We start from the raw sequence: 11,483 nt of genomic DNA, 5'->3' as shown, positions 1-11,483 counted from the left end.
CACCTGGCAGCGCTGCTGGATGTTGTTCCTTTAAGGCACAACAGGTGGAAATGCAGGGCTGAAAGTGCAGCGAGTATTTAAACCAGGCTGGCAGTGCCAGAGCCCTGCGGGGACCGGGACACCGCTCACTCACAGCAGGTCCAGGGTCAGCCTGAGAGGGAAAGCAAGAAGTGCCCAACACTGCAGGAGGAGCCCTGGGTGTAAGTAACGCTGCCTCGTCATCTTTGGGAATGCAAAACCTCTTGTAGGACCATGTTGGGATGGGGAAGGAGAAGAACACAAGTCTTGGGCCACTTCCTTTTGAGGACCCTTCCTCACACGGGAGGGAAGCTGCGGTTTGGAACCATTTCATGTTCAGGGCTCACTGGTGGGAGGCTGATTTCTCCTGAAAGAGCCATAGGAACAGGTTTATGGCAGTTATGGTTTCTTCTCTGCAGTAGATTTTTAATATTTAATTTCTTGGGGGGAGAAAATTATTAATTATCATTACAACATTTGCATTAAGTTTTAACACAGGAATTAAAAGTTAGTAAATATTACTGTAGTAATCTAAATTTTGCCAGCCTGAGGTCATTACAGACTTTTGAATGCCAGCAGGCAGATTTTGAAATTTCAGAAGAGAATTGGTGCAGTTCTGTCCGAAAGGAGCAGCTTCAGAAGCTCCCTGAGAAGCTTGTACAGTTAACAGGAAGATAAACAGAAACTGGAGCTTGAGTGAATGGGCTGGACATCCTAAAAGTGAAATCAGAGAAGCCTGGCAGAGCCCTGTCCCATCCAGGCCAGGGGAGGTGTGGGCTCCTGCACACCTGAATTCCTACTCTGCAAAGGGAGCATTCCTATAGATTCAATACATTTCTGAGGTACAGATAAACATCCCCTCATTGCAACTGTTAATGAATCTACCCTGGCACCATCAATCCCTCCAGGCTGAGCTGAACAAGTGCTCTTGGGCCATGGAATGTTCCTGCTCCTTGCAGGAAGAGGAGAATTAAACCAAAATTATTTAATAGTGCTGGAGCTGGTTTCACTTTCCAGCCCAATAAACAGATGAACCATGAAGGTCTGATCTGGAAAGCAGCAAGTTGGTGCGTGGGGGATCCAACAGCTTAAAGGAACATAAAATTAGGTCTCAGGTTAGTGTAGAGTGGATCCAACAGCTGAAAGGAACACGGAATTGGGCCAGCAGCACAGTCCCAGCTGGGATTTCAGTCACCGCTGTGAGAGCTGCCTGTTTATTCTATTTCATTTCTTTTCTGGAGTTTGTTGCTCACATGTTTAACTGACACAAACATTCTTAGTTCAGAGCGTCCTAAGCACTGCAGGCATTCCTGAAAACTGCTGATTTCTTGGTAAATCCTGATAATCTTCAGTAAACTCTGCCTGGGTGTTTCTGCTCACAGCACCACAAAACGAGCCCCTCCCATTCATTCTCTCCTCATTGTAAAGGGGGTCTCTGTTTGGAACTGGAAACGTTCATTTTCTGCACGTGTTGGGTCAGCTTGATCTTCTGTCTGGAAGTTGATTGCTCATTCTGAACCCTGTGAAAACGGGGTGGATTGGGGGCTTTTCCCCATTCCACTCCCCCCAAATAAAACTCATGGCAAGGCAAGGTAAGCAGTGACCTTGATGGGCAGTTGAAGATGTGGAAAACCCAGTCCTGTGCAGGATGAAATTTGTTGCTGTGCCCTTTTCCTGGGCACAGAAGCCTCCAGCACCTCCTCACAGCACAGCTCTCCCTACAACCATTTGCATCTGCACAGCTTCCCCACGGGTCAAAGGGATTTGAGTGGGAAAATATTTCCAATATATAAAATATATAGAATATATCACCTCAGTATAGAATGTATTACCTCTGTGTTATTATTTCTCAACTATTTGAATAGCAGCAAACATTCCACAAAACGCCAGAAGGGCTCCCAGGCTGGAATGACAAATGTCACAACCAAACCCTGGGGTTTTGCTGGGCCCATGGCACGGCCTTGACACGGGTCGTCGTTAGGAGCAATAGTTAATATCTAATGGGCCAGACTGGGCTGACCCCTGGAAATCCCCACAGCAGGAATTCAGCAGAATTTGGGAACTGAGTTCTGGTGTTCCACACCCAGACAGAGCAGCTGCTGGCTCAGGTTTGCCCAAGTCAGGGCTCAGTCCTGGTCTCTTCCAAATCATCATAAATCTGAAGATAATTCTCCCTAGGGCTGACAGAATCCCAAAAGCACAACAGAAATGTGAGGAAAGTCCTGTAACGGATGAGATTTGGAAGAGCCAGCCTGGCCAGAGAGCATTTGCTGCTGGAAACCTGGAAAATATCAAAATTTAGGCATAAAATAGCACTGGAGAGGAAGGGGATGGTCCCAACCAGGTTGTCCTGGAAATGCCCTTCCCTACCCCACAAAACAACGTGGTCTGTATCCCAAAAACAGTTGAATTTTTTGAAGAAATCAGAATAACAGATTATTTCAACTTTGCCAAAATGGGCAAGGCTGAACTGGGGTCCTGCTTGCACCACAGAGTGAGGGCTGGGGGGCACTGAGGTGACCATCAGCCAGCGGAGCTGCTGTGAGCCCAGAGCAAATATCAAGGCCCTCTTTGTGCCACGTTGTTTACTTTCTGCAGAATTTGTTATGTTTGCCTTGCTGGCTACTTCTGGGATGTGTTTGAAAGAGAATTTTTCATGCTCAGTGAGTTAATTATTAGCCACCTACCAGTGGCCATTGAGCAAGGAGAAATCACAATACAAGGAAGAGGCACAACAGAACACCTTTGATCTTAACAGGGAAATAAAAGCTTTTCTCTTCTGCTGGGAATTACCCTTAATAAAATTGTCACTCGATGCCCTGAAATCAAATTCCTCCGCTTGTTTATAAGGGTTTTCCTTGGCACCTCTCATCAGCTCCTGTGGGTGCCTTCCGTGAACTTGGAATGGGCAGGTGGATCAGGAGCTGTGCTCAGGAAATGCCCAATAAAATCTGATTTTTGGAGGAGCAGAGCTGAGGCAAATCCCTGCAGCTCACTCAGTTCCTCAGCAGCTGGGGAAAGAAAAAAAAAATAGAGGTGAAAATATCACCATTTTTCCTCTTTTGTGTGTCCTTGGACAGAGCAGGGAAACAAAGAGCAGCCACCAAATACAGGCTTCAGGCAGGAATTCTGTGACAGAGGGAATATTGGAGTGTTGGGATGAGATCCATGGGCAGTCCTGTTGCCATGCAGCATCACTGGCAAGAACAGAGTTACCAACTCCCTCTCTCCTATTCAATTCCTTGATAGGAGCAATTAAAAACCGCATTTCTCCCAACTTCAAGTAGCCACAACCCTCATATCCTCAAAGCACGAAGACTATTAGATGGTTAACATGTTGCAAGCGTGATTATTCACCACATTCTTCCACATCTTTTCCAGGGAATGCAAGAAAAATGACTCTGCTGGCGTTGCTGTTCCTGCTCGCCTTGCTACCAGCGGGATCTGCAAAGAGCAGACACCTCCCCAAGGCAAGCAGTGAGTGTCACCTGCCCGGGGCACAGGTCTTGGGGTGGCCAGGGACAGGAGGTGACATTGGGAAGGGAGGAGGAGGGTCCAGAGAGCATCTTTATCTCACGGGTGCCCCTCGGTGCCACGGGACCCCGCGGGCACTTGCTGCTGCCCAGCCCTGGGGCCGCCCCGCTGCCCTGGGACACGTGGCCAGCGTGGCTCGTGGGGCACTCACACCCGGCCTGTCCTCCCCCCGCAGTCTCCAGCCCCGTGTTCGGCCCGCGGCAGGTCCATGGCGTGCTGGGCGGCTCGGTCACCGTGAAATGCTTCTACCCGCCCACCTCGGTGAACAGACACGACAGGAAGTACTGGTGCAAGGAGTCGGGCTCCAGGTGTGTGACCATGGTGTCCACGAACTACGTCGCTCCGAGCTACCAGGACAGAGTCTCCCTCACTGACCACCCCGAGGCAGAGAACTTCCAGATCAACATCTCAGCGCTGGGGCTGGAGGACTCCGGCTCCTACCAGTGTGGTCTTGGGGTCAATGGCAGAGGGCTCTCCTACAGAGTCACTCTCACTGTTGCTGAAGGTAATCACAGACTCCCTAAAATACCATTTTCTTTTAGTTTTCCCCCCTCTCCCTTTTAAACAAGGCTCCACCGATGGCCTGCCCGGTGTCTGAGAGCTGCAGGTGCTCGGTGCTCTCAGGAAAGTTTCATTTCAGCCCCTGCCTGTGTCTCTGTGCACAGCCCCACCTGTTCCTGAGGCGGCTGAGCTCTTCTACGTGAAGCTCCGCAGCACCTGGACCGTGTCCTGCAACTTTGGGCCAGAGACTGCCGACATGAAGAGATACCTGTGCAAGAAGGACAAGGAGGGCTGCCGGACCATCGTCAACAGCTATCAGGAAATTGATGATGCCTTCAAAGGCAGAGCTCTGCTGACTTTTGAGGAGCCTCTAGGCTCATTCAGTGTCACGATGACCCAGATGGACTGGGAAGACACAGGCTTGTACTACTGTGGGACCGGCGAATATGGGAGCGGAGGAAAATCGAAGGAACTGGACGTGTTTATCTACGAGGGTGAGCTGTTCCCAGTGTGTTTTCCCCTTCCTCTTTCCTTCTCTTCAGGAGCATCACCAGCAGTCTCACTTTATTTAGCAAGAACTCAAATTTCTCTTTGCTATTACCCTGTTCTCTCATCTAAATACTTCTTTCTGTTCATTTAACCACCTGTAATGTACTAAACCATTGCTATATAAAGCTGGTATCCAGACTTCGCCTTCCCAGCAGTGGGTAGCTCTGTTCCCCAGCCCAAAACTCCAGGAGACAAATTCCAACCCCCAGTCAGAGGCAAGCAAGCTGTCTCTTCAAGCCCCTACTTCCTTAAATCCCAAACTGACAGATATAGATGCTCCCTCTAGCAAAGGGAAAAAAGCTTTGGAATGTCTGTCCACAAAGCCAACAAACAGCCAGAGAATTTGGGGAAAAGCAAGGCCTGGCTGACCCTTTAGTACCAATTCCCACCAGTGCCAGGACAGTCTCCTGCTGGGTGCCCCCCTGAGCTTTGCCTGGCCTTGCTTTACCCACAGCAGCTTTGTTTGATCTGATAATGTTGATTTTCTTGGGAGAGTGCCCCATGGACACAAGTGAGGCGTTTGTAACTGCTCATTTCATTCTCACCAACAGACAAAAACTTCCCTCAGTTAAAGACCACGGTAACCGGGATAAAAGGAAGTTCGGCAACTTTCGAGTGCCTCTATGATCCTCTAAAGAAATCCACCACGAGGATCTGGTGCAAGTGGAGAGTCCAGGGATGTGACAAGATCATCGACAACACTGGGTACGTGAAGTATTCGTACGAGGGAAGAGTGGCCATGTTCGAGAACCCCGGAAACAAAACCGTCACCGTCATCCTGAACCAGCTGGAGGCCAAGGACCAAGGCTTTTACTGGTGCATGTCAAATGAGCAGAAGGAGCAGCAATCATCAACGGAGCTGAAGGTTGTAGACGGTAAGAGCTGTGCACTGGCGGTTCTCTGCCTGCTCAGGAGGTACAAATCCACCTCCTGAGCACCCCAAGTGAGCAATCTGGCGTTTTGGGAAGAGACGTGAGCTCCAAGCCTGAACTCACCCCAGCAGCTTTACAACTGAGACAGAAAGGTTCCGTTTTGTGGGAATTTTCACAGAAAATTCTCATTTAAGTGTTTCTTAAGCCTTGCAAGACAAGAACCATAAACACCCTCTTTAGCCTTAATTTAGCAACGCCAGGAGCACTTTCCCTCGGAGCTCCATCCCCAGCAGCACCGTTATCTGCTGGCAGCCACCCCCACCACCGAAACCACTCACAGCAGCCCTGATGTCCCGTTTGCCCTTGCAGGAGAGCCTGGGCTGACTGGCAAGAAGGAAGTGGAGGCACCAGTGGGCTCCCGGCTGGGTTTGACCTGCTCCTACCCCTGCAAGTACTACTCCTACGAGAAGTACTGGTGCAAGTGGAACTACACCGGCTGCCCCGTGCTGCCAGCGCAGGACCAGGGGCTGCCGGGGCCAAGTGCCACCTGTAACACGTCCAACAAGACGGTCGTGCTGAGCTTTGACCCGGTGACGGAGGAAGATGAAGGCTGGTACTGGTGCGGGGTGAAGCGCAACGGGCTCTTCGGGGAAGTCATGGCCGTGCAGCTGCGGGTGGCCGCAGGTGAGCCCCGGGCAGGGCTGCTCCGCTGGCCCGGCTCTGACCGCGCTCCCTTCTGCCCGGGGAGGTCTCTCCATCACCGCTAGGCTGCAGCACCGCAAAACAGAAGCGCTGCCGCCCAGCATCTCCCGGAGGTGCCAGCAGCGCCCTGCTTTGCACCATCTGCCTTCGGTGCTTTCATCCGCTCCGTTTTGACTTCCCAGTCATGAAACTGATGCCTTTTCCTGGTCTTAAAATCAAGAGGCATACACGGTTAGAAGGGGAAAAGGGATTTTACCTTGGTATTTATTGTAAGGATCCTTAGGTGCACACGTCCAGGTCATATGCATCGAGATGCACCCCGCCGAGTCTATCTCTGTGTCTTCCCCCCTCCCAACATTGGGTATAACATTATAGATTTTACTAATTAGCAGATCTATCAAAGATTCCCCAATGAGAGGTTCAAGTGAGCCCCCCTCCCCAAGGAACATTCCCCTGCATGGTTCTAGGTTTACAGAATGTGTTCTGGAGAGGACCTTGGGGTCTGGGGCACACTGATCCCTGGCTACGAAGCTTCTAAAATGTTGAGTCTCTCAGCTTGATAAACAAGTCTAAGAATGTAGGCAAAAAGCACTGAGAATACAGAAGTTGTAAAAAGGTATAACAGGGGTATAAAAGAAAAGGCAAAAATCTTCATGGCATCAAAACATCCAGTCTAAAACTCACTTCTTTCCATGCACGTTTTACTTTTAACCCCCGAATTATTGCTATTCAGTTTGTACCATCATTGAGTTTAGGCAACACCTGGCACCTTTCAGGTGAAGAACTGATCCAGTGCAGGGATCTCACTCCAGGGAACTTCTTGTCTTAATAAAAACCAAGAAACCAGTAAGGAGCAGGAAAAGCTGACACCAACAGCAAGGGGCTTGGTCTCAGCTTTGGTGGAATATCTTGGAATTGAAATGGTTTAGGGGGAGGAATATTGTTAGAAGCAGAGAAAGAGAACAGCTCTGGGTATCCCATATTTAGCCACCCTAAGTGGGTGATGGCCAAAGTGAAAAGAGAAAGAAACAACCTTATTTCATTGCTTTTGATGGGCAAGGAGCCAGGAGTAAAAGCAAAGCAGGGATGCAAAGTTTGATCTGGACATATTAGAGGCAGAACTTAGAAATTTGAGCCTTTTTACTTAGAAATGCAAGACTTTCAAAAGTTCACAGGCAGAGAGAGCCTGCTTGACATTTTCACAGTAAATTATTTGGTGTGAGATCGTTTCAGATCTCAAACCCCCATTTTGAAGAGGCTCTCATGGAAAGCCAAAACCCACAGCAGCTCCACGTCCACGAAACACATCCAAAGAGTTTTTGTGTCCAATTCTCATGCCGCTGCTCACTGACCACCCTCCTTCCCCGGGGCACACAGGGAACGATGCCAGGCACAGCCCAGAGCTCCTGGATGTTGGCGATTCCAGCCCCGAGTCCGGAGCTGCTCCCCCGGGAGGAGCCTACAGCGATGCCGAGGTGCGAAAAGGAGCTGCCCCAGAAAGGTTGGTTCTCTCCCTCCCCTGCCGTTTATCATTTTTGTGGGGTTTGGATGGACCCGTTGTGGTTGCTGTGTTTGTGCACCCTAGCTGTGTTGTTTAGCAACACAAAAATCATCTTATCCACAAAGAACTTTACTCTAAATGTCAGAGAAGATAAAAAATGACAGCAAAGGGCAAGATGACTCACAATTAATCTCTGCTTCAAGCAAATAGTATCAGAAGGAAATTATTAGAAATTCCAGGTACAAAACAGCTATTTGAAAGTACTTTTGTTAATATTAGATAATTTTCCTTCACGTATTTATGACCAAGCTGCTGATGGAGCTGTTTCAGCACAACCTCTAGCCTATATTTTTATTTGGTTTTTATTAATTATATGTGCTAGGATCCAGTTCATTGATTGAAATGCATCATGCTCACTCAGAATTACCATCCTACCCAGATTCAGCCTGCTGGATTTTCACATGTATCATCCTCAGTGAGATCTCCTTCCCTCTGTTCCAGCTCTGATGAAAGCCACGGCTCCAACACTCTTGCCTTGGTGCTGGGCCCTCTTGCTGGGCTGATCCTGATCGTCGTGACAGCTTTTGCCATTGTCAAATACAGGCAGATGAAGAGATCTGGTGAGTCCCTGCCTTTCTGGGCTCCCAAGAAACTGCAGCAGCACTAAGTTAAATCAATACCCACGTGCTGGGCTCAGCTGCTCTCCTGCTGCCACACCAGGACGGGCAGGGGAGGTCCCTGCTTCTCCAATGACCCCATCCAGAGAGCTCCAGCTCCCTGCTCCTCCCACTGAGCCCATCCACAGGGCTCCAACTCCCAGAGCGCCCAGGCTGAGACAGAGCCCAGCCCTCCCTGGGCTTTGCCCATTGTGCCACACGGCATCGCCTGGCACGGAGCGTTCGGGTCTGAACGTGCTCCCACCCAGTCTGAGCGAGACCTGAGGGATTTTCTCCTCCCTCTCACCAGACCTGGTGTCCGTGGGGAGCTACAGGACGAACATCAGCATGTCAGACTTTGAAAGCGTCAGGGACTACAGCGCCAGCAACAGCGCCTGCGTGAAGGACAGCCAGGAGACCCCCATGGGGCAGGACGGTGAGTGGCTGACCCCAGCCCTGCCCCGGGCTCAGCCCTTCCTTGCTGAAATACCCCACAAAAGCCACAGAAACACCTGCCAGCCCCTGCCCCCTCCCCAACACCTCCCTTTCTCTGCCTGCAGAATTCATCACCACCACGGACACTCTGGAAAGCGCTGCCGACGCAAAGAAGGCAAAAAGGGTAAGAGGAGGCAGGAGAGAGGCCACGGACCCGGGAGATGTGGCCACAGCCCTGCAGTCTGTGCAACAGGGTGTCTCCTCCCAGGGGCTTTATTTACACCCAGGTGCTCTCCATTTTACCCCGATCCAGCACCTGCTGTGGACCAGCCCCCGTGGGTGGTCTCACCCCTGTCCTGACTCCCTGTTTCAGCAGAGACAATTGCAGCAGTCACTTTGCTTCAAGAAATAAACCAGAGCAGCCTCAGGCAGTGTCAGGAAGGTTGGGATTGTTACCAGAAATGGGAAACATTGGGATGAGCAGATGGCTGGAAACCAGAGCACATCCCACTTTTCAGTGGTACAGGGGGCACAGGGAGGGCTCTGCCATTGCAAGGGCTGCTCCTCAGATCCCTGCCTTCCCCTAATTTTCTCTGCCTCTCCCTGCCCTCTCCTGCCTCTCCTCCCCTCAGGTAAGATCACGGTCCAGTGGCACCACTTGGCAGTGGCTGAAGGTGCCAGAATCAAGCCTGTGTTTTTCAAAGTCCCTACCAACAGGTGAGGTGTGGGTGTTGTAAGTGCCAGGAGCTGAACTGGAGCATAAAGGAAGTTTGGGGAACCAGTAAAGCCCAGCAGGTGTAGGACAGGGGAGCTGGATGCCAACACCCAGGGACAGGCTTGCCACGCATTCCCAAACCTAAAAACATTTGGGGTCTTCCCAGGGGTGATGCTCACACCGGCACCAGCGTGACCCACTGGATTGTCCCACTCCTCCAGTGCCCCCGTGTTATCCTGAGATATCCCCAAAATGCTGCCCTCTCCCCTGCTGCCCATCCCCATCCCCTGACTGTGTCCTCCTGTCCTTCCCAGAGCTCCAAGGAGGATGCTGACCTCGCCTACTCCTCCTTCCTCGTCACCTCCGACAGCATCGCCCAGGACAGCTCCAGGGGGGACAGCACTGTCCTGGACGTGTCCCCCAAGCAGGACCAGGTCTGAGGGGGAGGTGGCAGCGCTTGGGACCGGCTCTGCCTTGAGGATCACGATGTCAGCCAGCAACACTCTTCATTGCTGCCACAACTTGCTATAGCTTGACCTCTTTTTGCTTAAATTCTGCTTCAAGCGGTGATTTAGGAGGAATCGTTTGATGCCAGAGGGGGCTGGGCTGGAAGTGCAGGACTGAGTGAGGAGGCTGGGCCGGGGAGCAGCAGGAACTCGAGCGGCTCATCCCACCAGCAGCCCCAGTCCCAGCACTGAGGTCTCATGGGCCAGAAGGAGCATTGGGGAAAAAAAAAAAAAAAAGAAAAGAAAAAAACCCCATTTTGTTTTAAAGGCAGCTGGAAAACCCTTCAGAACAGCATCTGACGCTTTTGATTCCTCTAAGCTTTTGCGACCTGTGGGCAGCACCTGCAGGCCAGACACGGTCTGGAGTTTTTTGTATGCACGAGCAATAAAGAATCCAGTGGCTTTCAGCAGACTGGGGAACTCATGGTCTGTGGGGTATCACAGGAGAGCCCACCCAGAGAGGCACAGAAAGGGTGGGAAAAGCTGAATATTCCACAGATAAAGCAGTGTAGGAAGCTGTAATGACCAAGAGGTGACCACGGCGGGCTGGGTTCGCTGGCAGACACTGAGTTTCATTGCGGATAAAACACAAATTATTCCTGAATTGTGGACTTGCAGTGCTGGGATGAGCGGGGCAGCAGCTCCCCCCGCTCAGCGGTTCTCACACCCACATTGCCCCGGTCAGCACCTCCCTGCCAGCCCCCAAAGGGAGCTGAGGGCTCACCTGCCCCGTCCCCAGGGCTGCATCCCTGTGGGAAGGGGTTTGGAATCGGGAAAGGCGTGGAGGGGCCGGGACACGTCCGCACCCGCCCGGAGCCGCTGGAAGGGAGGGAATGTCTGACTCTGGTGCAACAGGAAAGGCGAGAGCCTGGAAAGCGTCCCCGGGGGGGGGCAGCAGCGACAGCAGAACGCTCGGGTTTGGAAATTTCTGAGAGAAGAAAACCCCTTTTGCTCTCCCTTTGCAAATCCTCTTCCTCCTCAGCCTGCCCGACGGCGTCCTCTGCTCAGCTCCGCTCCTCCCTCACTGCCCGGGAGCGGCCGGGATGAGCTGAACTCCGGGAGAGGAGCAGGGGCTGAGCATCCCGCAGCCCTCCTGCACCCCTCAGCCCTGGCAGCTGCCTGCTGCGACCCCCGCTCCTTCCCACTGCTGGCATCGCCAGCTGGCATCCCGTTTCCGAAGGGGAATGGCCCTGGGCTGCTGCCGTGCCCTGCAGTGGGTACAGAAGTGTAAAATCCCTGGTTGAGGTGAAAGCAGGGAGCCTGGCATGGACTGAGGCGTGCAACACACGGGGTGTGATCAATGGATAGGATGAACTGTGATGGTTCCAACATAAGCTGAAGGTGTGGAATAGAACCCTCAAGCTGTGATCCAGAGCCCAAAAAGATCCATGAGGAACTCACCAGGCAGCCCCTGTGTCACCAGGTGTCAACTGATTTCCTGCGGTCAGGAATCACAACTGATTCCTGTGGTCCCTCCCTGCAGTCCCTCACTGC

General features: G+C 51.8%; 1 protein-coding gene across 1 annotated transcript; it reads left to right on the top strand.

The window, feature by feature from the left end:
- Nucleotides 1-68: 68 nt before the first annotated feature.
- On the top strand, nt 69-10,396 carry PIGR (polymeric immunoglobulin receptor). The gene is made up of 11 exons (XM_042013581.1): nt 69-200; nt 3,400-3,495; nt 3,728-4,057; nt 4,218-4,547; nt 5,154-5,477; nt 5,844-6,158; nt 7,554-7,677; nt 8,179-8,297; nt 8,644-8,769; nt 8,894-8,952; nt 9,798-10,396. The coding sequence occupies exons 2-11, from the start codon at nt 3,414-3,416 to the stop codon at nt 9,921-9,923; spliced, it is 1,935 nt and encodes a 644-aa protein (XP_041869515.1). The 5' UTR covers nt 69-200; nt 3,400-3,413; the 3' UTR covers nt 9,924-10,396.
- The last annotated feature ends 1,087 nt before the right edge of the window (nt 10,397-11,483 follow it).

Source organism: Corvus kubaryi, unplaced genomic scaffold, assembly GCF_017639235.1.
Source record: "Corvus kubaryi isolate FWS band 111438036 unplaced genomic scaffold, C.kubaryi_AGA036_p1.0 split1-37355, whole genome shotgun sequence".
Taxonomy (NCBI): Eukaryota; Metazoa; Chordata; class Aves; order Passeriformes; family Corvidae; genus Corvus; species Corvus kubaryi.
Note: the sequence above shows the minus strand (reverse complement) of the source record. Positions and strands in the feature narration are given on the sequence as shown.